General features: G+C 48.9%; 1 protein-coding gene across 1 annotated transcript in view; it reads right to left on the minus strand.

The window, feature by feature from the left end:
* Positions 1–22,394, minus strand: part of DISP3 (dispatched RND transporter family member 3) — a 48,612-nt gene that overhangs the window by 19,814 nt on the left and 6,404 nt on the right. Inside the window, exons 2-3 of the mRNA XM_046663310.1 lie at positions 9,191–10,292; positions 8,043–8,262 (exon numbers count right to left, since the gene is read on the minus strand). Of these exons, the coding sequence (XP_046519266.1) occupies positions 8,043–8,262; positions 9,191–10,289 (1,319 nt within the window). The 5' untranslated portion in view covers positions 10,290–10,292. The remainder of the gene's footprint in view (positions 1–8,042; positions 8,263–9,190; positions 10,293–22,394) is intronic.

Raw genomic sequence — 22,394 nt, forward strand, 5'->3', positions numbered from 1 at the left:
TATTTAAATCTCTTTAAAATATAAATGGCCATTTAAACAATAATAATAATAACATAGTGTGGGATTTGTAACATTATATAAAAATAAAATGTATGACAACAATAGCATAAAGACCAGGAGGAAAGAAATGGTAGCGTACCAGTGTAAGGACCGTATACTACACATGAAGACATATAACATCATCTGAGGGTACACTGTGATCATTTAAAGTATACCACAAACCCTAAAGCCACCACTAAAATAAATAAAGAGTTATAGCTAAAAAAAACTAACAAAGGAAAGAAAATGGAATAATAAAAAATACTCAATTAGTCCAAATGAAGGCAAAAGAGAGGAAAAGGGGAACAAAGGATATATGGGACAAATAGAAAAAAATAAGATAGACTTAATCTAGCCATATTAATAATCGCATTAATGGAAATGGCCTAATTACTCCAATTAAAAAGCAAAGACAGTTAGACTGGACAAAAAAAAAAAATCAAGAGCCAGTTGCCTACAAGAAATTCATTTTAAATATAGACACAAATAGATTAAAAGCAAAAGGATAGAAAAAGATATACCATGTTAACACGAATAAAAGCAAGTTGGAGTGGTTATACTAATAAGAAATGAAGTAAATTTCAGAGCAAAGAATATTACTAGGAATAAAGAAGAGAATTTCAAAATGATACAGGGGTCAATTCATCAAGAGTATACAACAATCCTAAATGTTTTTGTACCTATAATAGAGCTTTAAAATACATGAAGCAGGGGCCAGCCCTGTGGCCGAGTGGTTAAGTTCGCGTGCTCTGCTGCTGGCGGCCCAGGGTTTCATCGGTTCGAACCCTGGGCACGGACATGGTACCACTCATCAAACCACGCTGAGGCGGCATCCCACATGCCACAACTAGAAGGACCCACAACTAAGAATATACAACTATGTACCTGGGGGCTTTGGGGAGAAAAGGGAAAAAAATAAAATCTTTAAAAAATACATATATATATGAAGCAAAAACTGATAGAAATGAAAAAAGAAATAGGTCCACAATTATAACTGGACATTTCAAAATTCCTTTCTCACCAATTGCTAGAACAATCAGACAGAAAATCAGTAAGGATAAAGAAGACTTGAAAAACACAATCAACCAACTTGACCAAACTGATATTTACAGAACGCCCCACCCAACAACAGTAGAATACACATTCTTTTCAAGTGCACATGGAACATTTAGCAAGACATACCATATTCTGGACCATAAAACAAGACTCAATACATTTAAAAGGACTTAAGTCATATAAAAGATGTTCTCTGACTACAACGGAATTAAATAAAAAATCAGCCACAAAATGATATCCCAAATATTTGGAAATTAAATAACATATGGGTCAAAAAGAGATCAAAAGGGAAAACAGAAAGTAATTTGAATTGAATGAAAATGAAAACACAACATATAAAAATTTGTGTGGGATGTGCTGTAACAGTACTTAAAGGGAATTTTATAGCAATAAACCCCTATATTAGAAAAGAAGAAAGGCTGCAAATCAAGGACCTCAGCTTCTACTTCTAGGAAGTACCACAAGAGACAATCACACGTAGAGTAAGCAGAAGAAAGGAAATAATAAAGATCAGAGCAGAAATCAATGAAATAGAAAACAGAAAAACAATAGAGAAAAATCAATGAGATCAAAAGCTAGTTCTTTGAGGAAATCAATAAAATTGATAAACCTTTAGCCAGCCTGATCATGAAAAAGAGAATACACACATGAAAGAGGTGACATCACTACAGTTTCTACAAATATTAAAAAGATAGTAAGGGAATATTATGAATCACTTTATACCAACAAATTTGACAATGGACAAATTTCATGAAAGACTCAAACTACCAAAGGTCATGCAAGAAGAAATAGATAACTTTAATAGCCCTACATATGTGTGTGTGTGTGTGTGTGTGTGTGTGTATTCTTAATTGAATGTGTTGTTCAAACCTTCCCATAAAGAAAACTCCAGACTCAGTTTCATTCATGAATTCTATCAAACATCTAAGGAAGAAATAATACCAGTTTTATGCAAACTCTCCAGAACTGAAGAGATGAGAATACTTCCCAACTCATTCTATAATACCAGAATTACCCTGATACCAACATCAGACAAATACATTACAAGAAAACTATAGCCTAATGGCTATCCTGAGCATATTGTGCCCATGAACACAGAATATAAACAGAATCTAACACTATATAAAAAGGAAACTATATCACAACCAAGGTAGTGGTTTAGTCCAGGAATGCAAGGTTAGTTTAACACTAACAACTCAAACAATGTAACTGGTCACATGAAACTAAAAAGAAAAACTGTATGAATTCTCTGTAGATACAGAAAAAAATATTTGCAAAGTCCAATATTCATTGCTAATTTTTAAAAAACTATCAGCAAATTAGGAATAGAAGGGAACTTCCTTAATCTGACAAAGGACATCTATAAAAAAAAAAAACCTACATACTTTGGTTAGGAATAAGACAAGGATGTTCACTCTCATCACTTTTATTCAACATTGTACCAGAGGTTCTAGCCAGTGTAATCAGGCAAGAAAAAGAAATAAAAGCCTTCCAAACTGGAAAGGAAGAAATAAACTGTCTTCTTTAGCAGAAGACATGATTAACTATGTAGAAAGTCCAATGGAATCTACCAAAAAACTTCTAGAACTAATAAGGGAGTTAGCGAGGTTACAGGATACAAAATCAATTCTATTTCTATATACTAGCAACTAATAAGCGGAAATTGAAATTTAAGAATAATGTCATGTACAAGTGCATAAAAATATGAAATAGGGATGCATCTGACATAGTCAGATGTACTATGTTCGTGGGTCAGAAGACTCAATATTGTTAAGATGTCAGTTCTCCCCAAATTGATCTATGGATCCCACACAATCATAATCAAGATCCTAGCAGAGCTTTTTTTTTTTGGAGAAACAGACAAATTTTAAAATTCATATGGAAATGCAAAGGACTTAGAATAACTAAAACAACTTTGAAAAAGAACAAAGTTGGAGGACTAACAGTTGGACAAGACACAGTATAAAGCAACTGCAATCAAGACAGCGTAGTATTGTCTTGTGCAAATAAAGAAACAGATTAATGGAACAGAATAGAGAGTCCAGAAATAGACCCACACATAGATGGACAATAGATTTTTGTTCTATGGGCAAAGTAAATTCAGTGGAGAAAGAATAATGTTTTCAACAAATGATACTGGAATAGACATAAAAAATCTGAATAGACAGTTCACCAGAGAAGATAAATGGATATCAAATAAGTACATAAAAAGATGCTCAACATCACTAATAACTAGGAAAATGCAAATTAAAATCATAATGAGATACCACTACGTGTCTATTAGAATGGCTAAAACTTTTTAAACTGACAAGACCAAGCATTAGGGAAGATGTGGAAGAATTGGAATTCTCATACACTGCTGGTGGGAATGCATAATGGGACAACCAATTCAGAAAACAGTTTGGCAGTTTCTCCAAAAGTTAAATACACATCTCACGTAGGATCCATTCATTCCACTCCTAGGTATTTATCTAAGACAAATCAAAGTATACATCCACAGAAAGGCTTGTACATCAATGTTCACAGCAGCTTTACCTGCAATGGTCAATCCTGGAAATAGCCCAAATATTCCTCGGCAGGTAAGTGGATGAACAAAATGTGTCATTTCCATACACTGGAATACTACTCAGCATTTAAAAAGAATAAACTATCAATACACAGATATAAGTCAAAATAATTAGCCTGAGTGAATGAGTTCAATCAAAAGAGTCATAGTATATGATGCCATGGATATAAAACTAGAAAACAAAAACCAATATCCAGTGATAGAAAACAGAAAGTGGTGCCTGGGGTGGGGGTGGGACAGCAAGAAGAGAAAGGATGGAGCGGTTATCAGGGGACATGAGGAAAGTGTTGAGGGTGATGGATGTGTTCACTATCTTGATCACGGTGAAGGTTTTATGGTGTATACACGTGTCAAAACTAATCACACTGTAAACTCGTAAGTCTACTCAGTTGGTTGTACATCAATTATACCTCAATAAAGCTGTTTAAAAAACCAAACAGGACATTTAGAAACCAAGTAGAAAATACATCTGGATGACCTCCTTTGTTGAGTTAAATGGTTAATTGATCTTTCATTAGAGGAGAAAATGGAAAGTTCAAGCAATTGTGCATTCATTCATTCACTCATTTGTACAGCATGTACAGAGCGCCTTCTAGGTTCTAGGTCCTGTCTTAGCTGCTGGCTATAAAAGGACACAGGCCCAAATTTTCACTCTTAGGTATAAAGGAATAGCTTCTGGAAGACCAGTATTCCTGCCCAGAACTACTAAAAAGACAGATAAAATTCAGAAGTCACCTGTTTGATGACAGTAGAGAGTTCCTGAAGCAATCAGAACCAGAGGGCTAAGACTCCAGAAAGGGAAGAACCTAGGAAAGGTAAGCTGCCCTCCTATAGCCATTTTTACCCTGGAGGCATTTGCTGATTCTGTACACAGGCAGAAGGCTGAAAATCTAGGCTGGGAGTCAGACAAACTGGCAGAACCTCAGGTAGAGACTTGCAGACCAGCACAACACATGGGAAGTTTCCCCTTAGCACTTTCGCTGAATACTGGAGCCGTGTGGGGCATGAGGCTAAAAATCTAAAGCAGAAAGCCTCTGAAAAAGCCCGAGTGAATTTTTTTTAGCTGTTTTGAGACACAAAGATTAGAGTTTGGAACCTGTCAGGGGAAGGGGTTCTTCAGAAGACACCAGGTTCTCAGTTGAAAATCCTAGAGAACCAAGAGCAAACTAGAGGCAGGCTGAGACTTTTCAGGGCTGCAAACCAGCCTTGACTCAGGGTAACCACTGGCCGTTTAAGGTGATCAGCCACAACTCTTATCTGCCTAGTGGAGGGAAGGATAAACTTTCTCTGGAGGAAATCACATGATCCGGACCTCTATGTTTTTATACACAATGTTCATCACTCAATAAAAATTACCAGGCATACTCACAGGCAGAACCACATGACCAAAAACCAAATGAAAGGACAGACTACAGAAACAAATGCACAGGTTATCCCATATTGAAAGTTAGCTGATGAGAACTTTAAAAGAATTATAATTAATATGTTTAAGAACAGAGAGGATAATATGGTCAAAATAAATGAAATGATGAAGAATTTCACCAGGATTTAGATCAATAACAAAGATTCAAATGGAAATTCTCAACAGAAAAACACAACATTAACATTAAAATCTTAATAGGCATTAAATGGCAGGTTAGATACAACAGAAGACAGGATTCATGAAATGGCATATCTAAACCAAAACAAAGAAAGACAAAACAGAAAAGAGAAACCTAGAAAAGAGTACTGAAAACACCTGGGACTCATGAAAAGATCCAACATTTGTATAATTAGAATCCTAAAAGGAAAAGGGACAGAAAAGGAGGTAGAAACAATATTTGAAGAGATAATAATTCCTAAATTATTCCTAAATTCCTAAAACCAATGAAAGTGTTTAACTCATGGATTCAAGAAGTTCTGTGCACCCCAAGCAGAACAAATACAAAGAAAACCCCACCAACATAAATCATAGTAAGACTGGTGAAACCAAAGACAAAGAGAAATGTTCAAAGCATCCAGAAAAAAAAAAAGACAATTGTTCAGAGGAACAACAAAAGATTTTCCCCTGATTTTTCCACAAAAATGATGGAAGTCAGAACACAATGGATTGACATCTTTATTAAAAGAAAATAACTGTCAATTTATAATTCAATACCAGCAGAAATAGTCTTCAAAAAGGAAAGTAAAATAAGGATGTTTTCTAGGCAAACAAAACAGAATTTATCACCAGCAAATCTGCACGAAAAAAACACTAAAGAGAGTCCTTCAGATACAAGGAAAATGATCCCTGAGGGAAACAAGAAATTGTAGAAAATAATGAAGAGCAAGAGGAAAGATGAATATATGAGCAAATATAGATGGATATGGACTCAGTAAAATAATAATGTAATGTCTTATGGGGTTTAAAATGTATATAGAATGAAAACACAGGCAACAAAAATGCAAAAGGCCGAAGGTGCAAAAATGCAATAAACGTGTCCTAAGATTCTAGTATTATCAAGGATGTAGTAAAAGTGATAATTTGTATTATTCTGTAATAAGTCAAGGTGCATGTTGCCATCTCTTGGGTAACCAGTAATAGAATAATAAAAAAGATTTTATTAATCCAAAAGAAGGTACTAAAGTCAAGTCTGCTTGTCACCACTCCCATGAAGCTCTGAGGGGAGAGGGGTTTTTTATCCGGGAGTTTTGCCTCAGCAGCTGAACATATTAGGGAGAGGTAATTGTTGGTAGCAGAAACCCTGAGGATCCTTCTACAGCCAGCCCCTTCCGGCTTGCCCACACAGCCAGTACCTTTCCCTGAGGCACCTCCATCCATCCATCCATCCAACCATCCATTCAGTCCCCAGACAAAGCCCTACTAACGGGTTCCTGGCATGTGCTGGAGGCTAGGCCGACAGAAATGAACCAGAAGCAATCCCAGTCCTCAGCAAACTCACACTCTTTCGGGACATAATTAAACTAGATCTTCCTCAAACTTTAATGTGTGAACAAATCACCAGAAATCCTGTAGGTCTGGGAAAGCCCTTGAGATTCGGCATTTCTAACAAGACCCCAGGACTGCACTTTGAGTGACAAAGAATTCAACAATTAAAATACAGAGTGACAAGCGCTATGAGGAAATTGCAGCTCAGAGAGGTGAAACGGCTCACTGAAACTCCCACTGCGAAGTGGAGGAACTGGGATCTGACCCCAGATATATCTAACTCCAAATCCTGTGTATGCGGTTTCCTGCCTCCCTTAGCGAGAAGGAAGGGGACTGTGGAAGTGGGTAGGGTGGGCATCTAATCCAGCCTCGGGGAAAAGCCACCCACGTTGCATCTTAGTGGACAAATAGGAGTTTGTCTGGCAAAGAAGCAGGGCTGGGAGAAGGCTCCGACCACAGCACCAGGCAGAAAAACACAAAGGATGAGGGTTCTGGATTAGAAAGCCTGGATTCCAACCTCGTTCCACCACTTGTGAGCTTTATAATTTTGGATAATTTAGTTAAGCCTCAGTTTCCTCTACTGTAAAATGGAGATCATTATAATAGCACCTCCCTCATTGGGTTGATGTGAGAATTAAATGAGATCCTGTATAAAGGGCTTAGAACAGTGCATGGCACACAGTAAGCCCTCCATAAATGTTAGCTCTGATTACTGCAGCAGTTGCTTGATATAACGGATGAGTAATGGAAGGAATGAGGGTATTCAGGCAGAATGATTCGTCTTGCGCCCGGGGCTGGCCTCGGCAGCCTGGTCAGGGCAGGAGACTTAAAGGCACTGAAATTATTCCCCAGCAGGACTGACAGATGAACTACCTTGCCCTTTCCTCGGGAGGATGGGTCCAGTTGTGTTCTTAGACGCGCATCCCAAGGCTTGGATGACAACCAAGCACCCACAGCCCCACATCACTTTCACATCTCACAGCTCATTTCCTCCTAGTGACTGCAGAAGGGTGGCAAGACCCATTGCCACTTTTTCTGTAGGGAAACTGAGGCCCAGAGAAGTCAAGTGACTTGCCAACTATCCCCCTGGGTATCAGAGGCAGAGAGGAACTCCTTACTCCCTGGTCAATACTCTTTCCAGAAAGCCGTTTAGTACTATCTCAGGAGAAAATCGATACCCAAGACCTCCAGGGCAAGAGTTCTGGGATTTCCTACGCCCTCCAAAGCTGTCATATTCAATAACCATTAGCACTGATCAAGAAAAGAGGTCTTTCACCTGTCAGAGTGACAGCAAGGAGGTATCCGGCTCTGCCCCCGATTGGGGAAGAAAGACTTCCTAGGGAAGAGGTTTCAGGAAAGGGGATCTGGGATTTATAAGAAAGAAGCACCTGGAAACCAATTCTCTACCCTAATACAGCCCTTTCCTGGTACACACAAGAGCAGGCACATACTGGGTGTGGCTGGACCTCCTACCTAGTAGACTGCTTGGCCAGCATGGCCACGTAGGTAACCACGAAGCTCTGAAACTTGGCCCGCTGCTCCTCCCAGCGATCGTCCACCGAGTAGTAGTTGGGCAGAGGTGCTCCAAACAGGATCTCGCTGCGCAGGAGGGAGCTCTTGAGGTTTTCTGCGGAGAGGCCCTCGTCCACGTACCAGTAGAACTCAGGGTGAGTCATGGCCAGCTCAAGGGAGCCTGTAAGGGTGGAGGCCCAAGGACGCAGCAGCTCAGCCCCCACCAGCCCTCCACCAACGTCATCCCGCCCTCTCACCACTTCACCTCCTTTCTAAGGAGCTGGGAAAGTCCCCCTCGGGCTGCCTCCAACTGTCCCTAAGAGGACAGAGGGACGGTTTAGAGAATTCACAGCCGCCCAAGAGGAGCAGGCCCCCAGATCTGCTCAGGCGGCTCCCACTAAGTTCACATTTCCATTTCAGCTTGAACGTCACCTAATGCAAAGGCTCAGTCACCGCAGTCCTGTAACTCCACCTTCCCCTTCCAGTCCCTCCTCCATCTACCTGGAACGCTGCCCACATCCCCTTTAAAAAGCACGCCTAAGCCCCGCCCCTACAACCATCCCTGGCCCCGCCCTATCCTTCCTCAAGTCCCACCCCTAACCTACCTCAAACTAACCCCACCTTGGTCTTCCATCGATCTCAGCCTCTCCCCTATCTTCCTCTGACCAGATGCCCAGTTCTCTGTAACCACACCCTGGCTTCTCTCTAAAAAACCTCAAGCCCAAGCCCCAGCCCCAGCCCAGGCTTTCTCTAACTCTGGCCACAGCATAATTGCCAGTCTCCCTCAATCCAAGCGTGCGCCCAAACCTCCTTCCCTGCCTCCCTTGGTCCCATCTCAGTCAACCCTCCACCTAGCCCTCCCTCACACGGCCCCCAGGCCTGCCCGGCACTCATCTCCAGCCTGACTCCGGCTCACAGCCAAACCCCACTCCGTCCTCCTACAAGGCTCTGAAGTCCTGACCCCACCAGGCCCCGCCCCAGCTCATTCAGGACCCTCCCCTTGCAAGCCCCACCCACCCTCAGCCTCCGTCCCTTACAAGTCCCACCCCCAGCTCCTTCAGGCCCCGCCCTCTACGGGACAGGCCCCAGCCACACCCAAGCCTGCTCACCCCGGATGTCGGCCAAGTCCTGGCCCATGCCGTCGTAGTAGATCTTGCCGCCCCTCTCAGTGGGGAAGAAGTAGGTCATGAGCGAGCTGGGAGGGGAGCAGTAGGAGTAGGAGCCGAGCGGCAGGTCCTTGAGCACTTCATGGGGCTTCCAGCAGAATTCCCGGAAGCCCGGGTGGTCCATGATCTTGCGCTCAATCTCGTGGATTGTCACCAGCCGCTCACTGGTGAAAATGTTGCGTTCCGCGTCGCCACGTGCTAGGAAGATGAGCTCGATGCGCCAGTGCGCATGCGTCTGGGTGTTGGCGCTCACGTAAGAGCGAGAGTACTCCCAACGTGAGGCGCCCCGGCGGGCACGGCTCTGATTGGCCGCGGCCGCCATGGGGGGCGGGTCGCTGGGTTGGCGGCGCCCAGTCTCGTCCAGCCCCTGGTTCCTCGGGGCTTCACTCTGGTTGGCTGCCAGATCTGCCAGGGGCGGGGTCTCGCGCCGAAGACGCCCGCTCCGATTGGCTACTGGCTTCTGGGAGGCAGAGGTGTCCCACGACAGGCCGGGGCCACGCCCCAGGGCCACAGGGACCGCGTGGGGCGCCCTGGCTGCGGGTCTCGAGCGGTTGCCGAGATGCAGCTGCTGCAACTGCTCTGAGATGAGGCGCTGGAGCATCTCAGAGGTGAAGTCAGCCAAGTCGCGCCGGTTGCGCCCCCAGGACCCAAACTGGGACTTGAGTGCCAGCGCGAGGGCGTCGAAACGCTGGGAGGCCTCGTGGTTGCGGATCTCAAAGGCATTGTAGGAGATGTCAATGTCCAGCGGCGGATAGTAGAGGAACATGAAGGCTGACAGGGCCATGGGGATGCTGCAGCCCAGGAAGAGCACCAGCCCAGCACAGCACGGATTGGTGAAGGCCCAACCCAGGGTACTCCAGAAGCCCGAGGCTGGGGGCCGGGAGGGCAAGGTCCAGTGCCGCCAGCAACACTGCCCCCCTGCCCCAGCTTGGGGCCCCAGCTTCTGGGCCCTCCTGAAGGCCTCACCCGTTGCTTCCTCCTCCTCTTCCTGTTCCTCGTCCAGCCACACATCCTGCAGCAAGGGGTCATCCTCCGAGTCCATAGCCTACAGGAGAGGGAGAGGGTTAGCAGGCTGGAGAGAGGGAGAGGACGGTGCCCTGTGGCTGCAGTCGCCCAGCCCTGGGTATGAACCCTGCCCACTCATAACCAAGTACAAATACTACAATGGAATTGCATCCCGCAGGCATTCAGCCCAACAGAATTCAACCACATGTGCACCAAGCAGAAAGAAAAATCCTCTTATTTGCCATCACCTCCCCCAACTAGATCATGGCTTTCAAGGTCACAGAAAAAGAAAAATCTTAGCCCTTTTGCAAACAGAAGAGGTATTCCTCCCCATGTAAGGGATATTCAAGGGAAATTTTGGCTATGCATGATTTCCCAATTTTTGTTGCATTCTGATTTTAGAACTCACTGCCAATGTGAGGCGTAACTCCACTGCAATCACTTTTAAAGTACCTTACTATAAAGTACCTTACAGAAGTATCAGGGTGGGAGGGAAAGAACATGATCTTTGGAATCAGACGGACCCTGGTTTGGGTCCCGGTGGCATGAACCTCTCTGAACCTCAGAGTCTTCATCTATAAAATAGAGGTAGCCATTCGTGCCTCACATGATTGTGGGGAGGGTCAAGGGTGGAAGCACTCTGCAGTCTGTATAGTACATTAGTTATTATCTGTCGCATAAGTAGATTTCTTTGCTCCCCTCTGGGGACTGTAATGTGCTCAGCCATGGCCCATGTGGCTGTGCCACAGCGGATGCCTGTCATAGCTCTCCTCAAGAAGTCTCCATAGTTCCCACCCCCTCTTTGGGATGCTGCAGCTGCAGCCACTGTTTGTCAGGCTCAGATCACTTAACATGCAGCTCCAGCAGCATCAGACCTTTGGGCACAGACAGGGGTCAGGCATCTGTCTCCCCAAGACATGGGCACGAGCAGCAGGAGGGCCTGGCAGGAAAAGGCAGGGCTGGGCAGCCCGAGGATTCCAGCAGGATGGCCCGAAAGCAAGAGGCCCCCAGGCATCCCCAGGCACGGCCTGTCCCCCTGTCCTGTCTGCCCTCTGTTTGGACAGAGAGAGACTCATTATCCAGTTAGACGCCAGGCAGTGAGAGGAGGAAGCTAATTATGCCAGAGTTGGCTAATTAATGCTGCCTTTCTTATTAACATTCTCTAGAGTGCTCCATTTCAATTAGACGGTCTGTCCGGGAAGAGAGGGGCAGCCGTCAGCCCCGGGAAAGTGAGGAAGAGAGGAGAAGGGGAAGGAGGGAGACAGAGACAGAGACAGAGACAGAGACAGGAGGCAGGAGAGATGAGAGACAGAGACAGATGGAAAGAGGAGAAACAGAAGGGTGAGTGGGACTGGGTCCGGGCAGAGACAGGGATGCAAAGAGAGAAACGGAAAGAGTGAGCATGGGGCGCTGGCGGTGGGTGGGAGAGGAGGGGGCACAGCAGAAGACTTGAAAGGGACAGAGGCCTGGAAGAGGGGGGAACTGCTCTGTAATATGCGAGATTCTTGTCAATGAAATAATTAAACTCCGGTTTATGATGCCCTAAAGCGAGTCTACCAAGGGGATGAAGGGACGCCAACTGCTCTGAGGCCCAATTTGTATTCGCAGAAACACCTGCGAGTGAACCAAAGGCGCCCAGACTCACCCCATCTCCAAAGGGCAAAACCAAGTTTGCACATGGAGGTGGGGGCCTGTGGGAGCCTCGCACAGTCCCAGCCACCTACCAGCAGGAGGAAGCCGATGGTAATACGGTGGAGGAGGCAGGAGCGACTTTTGAACTGTTTCTGGGGACTAAGTCCATCCAACCTGTCCCCAGCCTCCGCCTGCATCTCAGGGTGTAGTTTACAAAGCTTTGGAGTGTGAGGAGGTCAAAGGCCAGGATGCTGGGTCACAGCAGCACTGATTGGGTGATTTGGGGGCCCCTCTATCCCACTGCTACTCCACTAGGAACGCCACTCCCTTCCCCAGCTGTCCAAATCTAAAGCATCTTTCAAGGCCTTGCTCAAACGTCACCTCTGCCAAGAAGCCTTCCCAAATCTGACCGCCCCCCACCCCCAGCTGCTTGTCTAAGCTTCTTGCCATGCTTTGGGGATAAAAATTACTTACAGACAGAGAAGGTGAGGCAGTGTAGCAGAGTGTTAAGAGCTATGGCTTTGGAGGCAGACAGACTGGGGTGCCAATCCCAGCTGTATGATTTAGGGCAGGCGATATAAGCTTTCTGAGCCTTAGTCTTCCCATCTGCAAAATGGGCCTAAGAGCGCTCACCACAGAGGTTGTGAGAAAGATGATCTCACAGCAGGTTGCCCACAGTGCCTGGTAGGTATAAGAAACTCGGGAAATGACAGGTACTGTTTTTTAGACTCTGCTTCTCCGTAAAGGCTGTGAACTCCTAAAAGACCCACATGCATTGTATTTGCCAAAGATGGCCTCAACAGTATCTCCCATCTCACATGCTTTTCTCACGATGGCACTTGGAGACTTCTCCCATCAAGAAGTAATGCCTGCATTCCTTCCCCGTGGATCCAGCTGGGCTGGTGACTGCAGCAGAAGTGGGGCTCTGTGACTGCGGAGGCTAGGTTGTAAAGGGAGATGCACCAGGTCTTCCACCTGGCTCTCTTGGGACACTCCTCCTTGGGACCCAGCCACCATGCTGTGAGGAAGCCCAGACTAACCCATGCAGAGAGACCACATGGAGGAGCTCCTGCCGACAACTCGGCTGACAGCCAGCATTAACCACTGGACACGTGTGAAGACGGATGATTCCGGCCCCCAGGTCATTGAGTAACCCCAGCCTTCAGGTCTTCATGCTGAGGCCCAGATACTGTGGAGTAGAGCTAAGCCACCGTCTCCTGTGCCTGTCCCAACCCACAGAGTCCATGAGCATAACACACTGGTTGTCATACATCACTAAGTCTTGGAATAGTTTGTTACAAGGCAATTGTAACTGGAACAAGGGCAATAGCGCCCATCCCATATGCATGACTCCATGGCCTGCAGGCAGCATTTGCTGGATTTAAGTGACCAGAAAATTGGGCACAGCCATTTTCCCTCCCAGTGAGAGCCCCGCAGCTGGGTGGACGTGAACTCCGAGGGATCAGAGACTTGGCTGTCATGTTCCCTGCTGGGTTCCTGTGGCCTAAAATACTCCTGGAGGGGGTCCGTGCTTAGCAGACGTTTATTGAATGAAGGGAGGAAAAGGACTCTCTGAAGAATCTGGGTTAGATTTTAGATAGAACTTTCCCACAGACAGAGACAGTCAGACACCACACGTACACGCGTGTGGCAGAGAGTACGGTTTCTTCTGCGGGGGGTGGGAAGGCCCGGAGAGTATGAAATGGACCAGCCCGAAGTGGACTTGACCCCGGCCCCATCCCCACCTTCTCAGGCCACCCCTGAAAAGAAAAGCTTCCATGTGGGAAATCTCACCAGACGCTGCCTCCAGCTTTCTGTGTGGCCCTGGGGATGTCTCGTCCACTCCTGGTCCTTGTCTCCCCCATCTGGCAGTGCGATGGTAAAGGCCCAGGTCCCACCAGTTGTGACACCCCCAGACTCTCTGAGAAGCCCTAGTCTGCAGGCCAAGGAGTGTGGGTGGGATCTGAGAGACGCCACCAAACCGAGGGAGGCCTGGCTAGTGAGTGGAGTCTGAAGCCAGTGCCTCAGGCAGCAACCACCTCTCCAGGCCTGTCCACAGGATGGGCAGCAAACTGCAAATTTGCTTTCCTTTCTCAAGTGGCAGGAATTGATTAGCTTGGTGAAGAGCTCCAGCTGCTCCTTGGAAGGGAGCTAAGGGTGGCTCCTTCGATACCTGTCTTTGGCCCAGACTAAGAGCCCAAAGTAGGACTGTGGTCATGGGGCACAGATCATGCTGTTATGATTCCCCATTAGGACGGGCCCTTGGAGTGTGCTCCTGCTCAGCGAGCAACGGGCTCTCTGCCTTTCTCCATCTCTGTCTCTGTGTCACACACACACACACGCACACACAGACACACACATAAACATACACACTCACAGGTGGTCAAAATTAAACTCTGTGCTTCCCAGGGGCCCATGAACCAAGGTGGACACACATCCATGGAACAAGGTCTTCCTTGTCTTGGGAAAAGCAAGTGGGGCAGTTGCCTAAAGGGGAACAGCAGACCGTGGGAGCCTTAGAAGGAAGAACCTGGCCCAGTTTCAAGGGCCAGGCTTGGGGCAACCCAAAGCCACATTTGCAGTGTAATCCCAGTTCTACAACAGGAAAAAAAAATCCACATATATGTGCATTTTTAAAAACTCCGCTAATAGTGGTTATCTCTGTCTGGAAGGATTGTGGGTGATTTTTATTTTCTCCTTTATACTTGTATATTTCCAATTTTGCTGCACTGATCAGGTACAGGCTTACTTTTAGAATCAAAAATAAATGTTATTTGAAAAGAGAACGTGTGTATGTGTGGGGAAGGGATTTTGCTAACAGCCTTCAACTCTTGGAGGAGACTATAATAGGCAGGAGGGGAGGGTTCTGTCCTCCAGGGAGAGAAAACAAGGCGAGGTGGCTCAAGTTGCAGCAGAAGCGATCCTGGTTAGAAAGCAGACGGCCTGGGCAGAGAGGGGGCTGGCAGGTGCTCAATGGGTGGATGAGTACGGCGTCTCCTATTCCCCTGAGATGGAGAGAGGCGTCTGTAAAATGGGCAGGAAGTAGATCATGGTCCAATGGTCCCCTTGGACCCAGAAGGGACCCAGAGCACAGGTAGTCCAACTCCTTCATTTTACAGATGGGGAAACTGAGACCCAGCGAAGAGAAGGGACTTACCCGAGGTCATATCCCAGTGGCAGAGCCAGGACTATTGGCTCAGAGGAGTGCTCAGTCTCCTCCATCACCGGATTTTGGGGGGAGTTTTTGGCAGCCTCGGGCGACAACCAGGCCTGGAGAAGATGCCGTGTGGACTCAAAGAGGCAAAATAGGGAAGCTATTTTTAAGGTCTGAGAAAAGATGCATTCTTCAAGTCATAGGCCAGATGGACTTCCCCAGCTGGACAGAAAGGGGCTTCGGGGGGGGGCAGTGTTGCCTCAAAGACGCCCCCAGGCCCCACCAGGTCTCACTCTCCTCCCCGGTGGCTCAGGGATGTATCCCCATGCCAGAGCCTGCCTGCAGCCCTGGCTACCACTTCCCTCCTCCTGGCGAGGGGTGACGGAAGCCTTCCTTCTTCATTCCCCCATCCCAGCCAGACTATTAAAATGTAATCAAAAAATCACATTAGACATGCAGATTTGACTTAAAATACGTATATGTATGTACAATTTAACAGCAATTAGGAGCTAATCAGCTTTTCTTCTTGTCTCGGGGTGTTTTGCCTCCCTGGTTCAGCTCTGGTCCTTGGAAACATCTTTGGGTCTTTGATTCTCCTACCCGTGGGCTGAGAGATTCAGGCAGAGTTCAAAATGAGATATTTTGAGTTGAACAGCTTCATCTATACCTGATGTGCCCAAGTGGGGACATTGTGTCCTTCTCTGCTTCCTGGTTGTGGGCCCACCCTTTGGTGAATTCAGCCCATCTGACGCAGAGAAGGGAGGAAAGGAAAGAGGGCTGGCCCTCCTGGGCATCACTGCCCTCAGTCCCAATACCCCATCTTCTGAGAGTCCGCCACCCTCCAGATGCCCCGGCTTTGTGCCTGCCATCCAGAGTCCCAAACCCTCCTCTCTGAGACCTGGGAACTCCATCTCAGGCCAGGAGGCTGCAGAAGCATTGGAGACATGGTGGCAAAACTGGGACAAAATCTCACAGATGGGGTGAAGTCGTAAGTCCCACTAGATCAATGCAGAAACTCTGATACCCTTTAAGATAGCATAATATAATAATTACCTGTTATGTTAGAACATGTGCAATCTCTCCATCCACCCTCTCTCATACTCACATAAGCCCTGCAAGGGAGGCATTATGAGTGTCCCCATTTCACCAAAGAATAAACAGAGAGGTTAAGTGACTCCTTTGTGGCCACACAGCTAATAAGGGGTGGAACTAGAGTTTGAACCTCAGGTGTACCTATTCCAAAGCCCACGCTCTTTTCTCCATTCCAGGCAGCCCTTGAGTTTCTTGAGAGCGGAGATGTCTTCATCGTTTCACTGAAGAAACCTACTGCCCTTTAGCAAGCCTGCACCATCCCCACCAGACCTGAGTTGGGCCTCATGCAATCAACTGAAGACCTGGGCAGAGTAAAGGGCTGAATAAGAGTACTCTCTGCTGACTGCAGGAGCTGGGGCATTGGTTTTTTCTAGCCTTCAGACTCGGTCAGAAACCCCGGCTCCTCCTGGATCTCGAGCCCGCTGGCTTTTGGACAGGAACTTAGATGCCTGGCTCTCCTGGGTCCCCAGCTGGCCAACTGCAGACCTTGGGACTTCGCAGCCCCCATAATCCTGTGAGCCAATTCCTTATCACCAGTCTATCTACCTATATCCATCATCTATCTCTCTCCTATTGGTTCTGTTTCTCTGGAGAACTCTGACGAATACAATTTCCACAGGGGGAAAGTCGGGGTGAAGCAGGGAGCCCCATCCTAGCATCTGGACCCAGGGCCCTCCTAGAGTTTTCTCTCTCAAGAAGCCCCAAGTCCCACCCAGAAGCTCAAAGGAAAACGGCAGCAGAGCCAGGGAACGCCCTCCACATCTGTAGGGGAAGGAGGTGGCTGGGTGACTTTCAGTACTCGTCTGGGCCCTTCCCCCAGCAAGCAGACCCTAAGTCCTCACCCCATCCTCACTGCCCCGGCCCCGAAGAAACCTGGCGTTGTGGCTCCCCATCAGACCTGCTGCCCCCAAGAAACACCATCCTCTTTGGCTAAATTTGCCAGCAGAGGGCAGGAAATTCAGAGGGATGCACATGACCATTCCTTCCCCCAAAGAAAATCGGGGCTTATTTATTGGGAGCCCTGGTGGGGTTGGAGAGGGAAGAGAGGTAGGCAGGGGCTCTGTGGTGAGCCTATCCAGGCCCCTCATTTCTCAGGGAAGGGCGGGCTGCGGAGATGGAGCGCATGAAGGATGGCTGGCCTCCCCGGGCTGACAGCTGGTGAGGAAACTGTGGGCACTGACTCATACACCCAACAGCTCCATATATATCAGGCAAACAAGCTTTGCTCCGGTCAGTACATCACCCGGGGAAACGTCCCAGCCAGCACCAGAGGAACCCAACATTAATGGTCACAACAGCCACTGTCACTGTCCCCATTTCTGTGTGTTCTCTCTCTAATGGGCGTAGTGGAACAGAACTGGTCCCCCAACACTAAGAGTGACATCCAGTACTGAGAGCAGCAGGGCCCGATCGTCCGGGGGAGCGGGGAGCTAAGCGGGCATTTTGCAGTCAGACGAACCTGGGTTCCAACCCTGGCTCTGCGGCTAGCTGGGTGCCCTGGGCAAGTCTCAGTTTCCTCATTTGTAAATTGGGGATGGTGAAACCCAGCTTGCTGAGTCACAGCAGCCAGTATGTCATGATAAGCTTCGCAGATGGGAGGAGCCCCAAATCCGGCCCCTACTCATGGGCAGGTCTACAGGTCAGCCGGAGCTGACTCCTTTACTGTCGACCGCAGAGGCCCTTGCACTCTGATGTGGATCAGTCACCGGGTGCACTTGTTAGAATGCAAACTCCTGGACCGGACACCAGATGCAGTCCATCAGACTCTCAGGGCATGGGGCCCAGGAATCTGGGTTCACACCACCTCCCCAGGTGATTCTGTTGCAAGCAGTCCACGACTATTCTTTGAGAGATCCTGCCGCCCTGGGCACCCTCCCCAGTCCCCACTTCTCCCTGGTGATCTGGCCTTTGGCCTTCCCCAGCTGGGGCTCACACGTGCAGGCTTGTCCTGCCTCCTGGCTCAGCGCATGGACTCAGCCTCCTGGACCTCTGGCCAGGGCTCACTCCTCAAAGTACCTCTTCTTCCAGCCACGGGGAAGGAAGAAATAATGGCATTTGGGCCAAAAACAGGACTTTATATCCAGAGAGGGGGATGCAAACAGGCGTCCCAGATCTGCCAATTGGCTCTTCCTGGTGGGGCCAGGCAGTGAAAGAGAATAGAAAACCAAGGGCTTCCTATCTGCCACGCCCCACACAAGGGGCTTGGGCAGGAAGCCTCCCGTCTACTGAGCACCGCTGTGTGCCCAGTGCTGGGCGCTTTCCTTGTTTATGTCATCTCTGATCCAGCCTCAGCTCGACAGGGCAGCTTGCAGGAGTGGGGCTGAGATCTAAGCCTCTGCAGGCCGGCTTCTGAGCCATCCGTTTAGCCGCTGAGCTCTGCTGTGCTCTACTGCCGAAAGGAATTTCACCCTGCCTGACCTACTCTTGCCTTTCTCTCCCCTCTCCTCTCTGCTTGCACAACTCAGGCCTCACGGCCCAGATGCATCAGCTCTGGCTCCTGGTACCCGCCAAGCAGCCTTGGCATCTCTGAGGAAAAGGCAATAAAAGCTTAATAAAACCAGCAACCCTTTCAGAGCCAGTGAAATACAGCCCGGCCCCCAGACGTCCCTTGCCTGAAGGGTCAGAAGGCTCCTAAAAACCCTCACAGCACGCCTCGGCCAACCTGTTAAAGCCGCCCCCCTCACCTCCCCTCCCCACCCCCAGGCCCAAGTCCTGGCCACTGCTGTGAATTCTGTGTAAGCCCGGAGGACCCACTGGGCCAAGCAGCCAGGCAGCTCCCCAGCCCCCAGACCACTGGGTTAGTAAAAAATAAAAAGATCCCCACAAAATACGACCAATAACCATGGCCATAAAAGCCAAATTGGATTCCTTCTTGGCTGATGAGCTGAGGGCCCTTCTCTCTCTCTCTGAGACCTGATTAACAAACATGTAAAACAGTTCCCCTCACATCTCCGGCTCCAGCAGGAGCCAGCTCCTCCTGAAGCTCAAGCTCAGGGGCAAGGGAGGTGGCAGAAGCAGGGGACGGGTAGTTGGGGCAGCAGAAGTGGCCTCAGGGGCTGGGAGTACGGACCTGCCCTGCCGCCAGCCTGCTGGGGTACCCAGAACAAGTCACTTAACGTCTCTGGATGGTTGGTCCCCCACCTGTCAGATGGTGGATGGGGAGAGACACTCTCTAAACACCCCACCTCTGATTCTCAGTGGCTGCCCAAGAGGCAGGGCGGCAGAGGAAGGGGACTGGGCTCCCCTCTACCCCTGTTCAGAAGCTATTGTTTAATGGGGGGGGGCGGGGCACGCAGGGTAGGTCCTACTGTAATGTCACATCAAGCAGCAGGAGCTGCCAAATAGCGCATGCTGGGTACGACCATTTCTGCTGGGACCCAGGAGGTGACCATCTGCTGGTTCTTAGCTGTGGGGAAACCTTCGGTGACCACTGTCCCTCCCCTCCCCCAGCACACCCAGACCACATCTGTGGGTCCAGGGACATTGCAAGACTCATCTTGGCCCCATACCACAAAAGATAAGCCTGAGGGTAAATTGGAAGCTAAAAGATAAAAAGGCACATTGGCCATGTGCTCAAACCCACTGAGGGGCCACCCCGACTGGGTGGGGATGGAGCTCTGGGAAGGGGCTGTACCCCCAGCCTTGCTGCCTGGAGAAAGAAGGTGAGAAATCTTAAGGCAAATCTGCCCCTCTGAGAACCCAGGGCTCCCCAGCCCCTGCTGCCTGGGCGAAAGAGGCCAGAACCAGATGAAAGCAGCCCAGCAAGGAGATGCTGGAGGCCGCTCAGGTCCCCATGTCCCCAAGCCAGAGCCATTTCTCTTCCTGTCCTTGATCCGCTCATCTGGGGGGTACTGAATGATATTGCATCGATGGAGCAGCTTACAGCTTACAGGTGATTTTCGTATAGGTTTTCTAGTCTCAGGAATTATTTCCAATTTGCAAACAAGAAGACAGAGGCTAAAAGAAGTAAAGGGATTTATTTGAACCTGATTTCTCATAAGCCGAGTCCTATGCTCACTATATCAGATTTTATGCGAGCCTCCCATGAAAATTCCCAGCGTTCTAGCGTCAGCTCTCCCAACCCCCGGTGGCGTGCGCACACTCGCACTCATGCACACACACACACGCACAGGCACTCTCAGGGCCTGCCCCCCGAGTCATTCTGGCCCAGTCTAGGCACAGCCCTGCCTGTGTGGGAGCCTCCCGCGAAGGGAGGAGAGCAGAATCATCAGGGACTGACGCACAACTTCACCATCTTGGGTATCCAGGTGGAAAGGCACCTTCAGAGTCAGTACAGGTCAGTGGCTCTAGGAAAGGGTTTCTCAGCTCTACAGCTGATTGACAGCTCAGGTGTGTATAGTGGGGACAGGGAGGTCAGTCCAGGAGGTGCGCTCAGTACCCCTCCACACCTGGGGCCAGCACAAAGGCCCCTGAAGGGTGAGGGGGTCTGACACTTGCTCTCAGCCTCAGCCCACCTTCTACAATGGTGCAGCTCCCTATGGAGATAAGAGCCAGGTTGGAGCTGAGGGACAGCAGATCGCTGAGTACCACCCTCCCCAACTCTGCTGCCTTTCCCACAAAATGCTTAGGAGATTCAGGGCCCCAGGAACTAAGGACTGATGCTCCTGGCCCCGGATGCCAGGAAAGGCCAAATGAAGCTGCTGGGCTCAGGAATCCCAGGCCTCTTCCATCCCACTTCCACCCTGCCCAGTGGTGCAGTGTTACCCTAAGTCTACGGGGAACTGCTCACCCAATCCTTCCACCACCATGGGGCTCTGCCTCCTATTTGCTTGTGACCTCGGGCAGGTCTTTCCTCCTTCCTGGGCCTCAGTTTGCTCTTCTGTCAAACGGGAGGGCTGGACTCAATGAGCTTTCAGGTACTTCCCAGTTCTGTCATTTGGAGTCCCCAAAGGGCCAGGATGCAAAAGTATGACAAGAGAGAAGAGGAGGTAGCTTAGGGCTGGGGAGCAGCTGGGACGTTGAAGAGGGTTGCAGGATTCTCAGGGGGCTGGGGCTGCAGCCTCTGCCAGCTTTGCAGCCTCCTGGGTTCCAGCCCCTGCTGTGGACAGGAGCCAGAGGAGCCCCACGGCCTGCAGAATGGGGTAGGGCTGGGGCATGCAGTGGGAGGGCAAGGTTCAGGGCTTCAGACTCTCTCTCCCCAACCCTGAGCTGAAGGGTGTTCCGGGGACAAGAACAAGACCCTTCCCTTTGTCAGTACTCGGAGTCAGGCCTTGCCAAATCAAGGCCATGGCTGTCAAAGTCCGTCAGCCCCGTTCATCAATTCTACATTTACCTGTCCATTCATTCCCTCACTCATTCATCATCTTAAGTCATTCACTTGTTGGTACTTGCTATATAAAATAAGGACATTCTTTTAAAGCAGCATCTTAACTTTGTGATGTCTTAAACTTCCTTCCTCCCAAAGGCTCTGTGAAACTTCCCACCCCAGATCTATTCTCATGCTAACTAATGCCCAAGAGTGCCTCTTGGCTGACATGTCCCTGTTCATCACTGATCCCCGCCTCTGTTACTCTGGGCCCATCTGCTCAAAGCCTCTGGAAGACCAGGTTGGAAAGTGAGGAACCCTTGCAAGGAACACGCAGCAGCTACAAGCCTGCGAGGTTCTCCACCAGCCAGCCTCTTCCCAGCTTCTCTGGCTGAAGAAAGGAAGGCGTTTTCCCCTCCAGCTGCAAACACTTTTCCAAAGCCTGGATTGTCTCCAACTTAGCCTAGTGTCTCTCAGGCATGGATTGCAGAGAGGAACCAAAACCAGCATGCTGCCTTTGTGAAGTCACAAGATGATGCTTTAAAACCAGCAAACTCTTTCCAACCGGGAACGGCACACACACAATCATGTCTAGAGAGATCCCAGTCCCAGCTGTGTCCACACGGAAGGACAGGGGAAAACATGTGGATGAAGGCCAGGAAAGTCCTGCCAGGCTGCCAGATGTTGCCCACATCTAGACTCCGAAAAGTGATCTGCTCGTTTGCTTGGGAGTCAAGAAGCAAATGGTCAACCCATATCATCCTGTCAGCCAGGATGCAGCCCGAGTGTCTGTGTGCAAATTACCTAGATCACTGAAGGACCCAAAAGATATTTTGGTTTCAGTGATGCTCATCCTTAAAGACCGAAGTCAAACTAATATAAAGGCCAAATTGTGGGCCTCAGTCATCGTACGGTGGTTGTGCTTGTGGCACTGAGGCCAGCCTGCCTGGGGCTGCGTCCTATCTCCGTTGCTTACCAGCAAGCTGCCTAGTCTCTCT

Source organism: Equus quagga, chromosome 5 (genome assembly GCF_021613505.1).
Source record: "Equus quagga isolate Etosha38 chromosome 5, UCLA_HA_Equagga_1.0, whole genome shotgun sequence".
Classification (NCBI taxonomy): domain Eukaryota; kingdom Metazoa; phylum Chordata; class Mammalia; order Perissodactyla; family Equidae; genus Equus; species Equus quagga.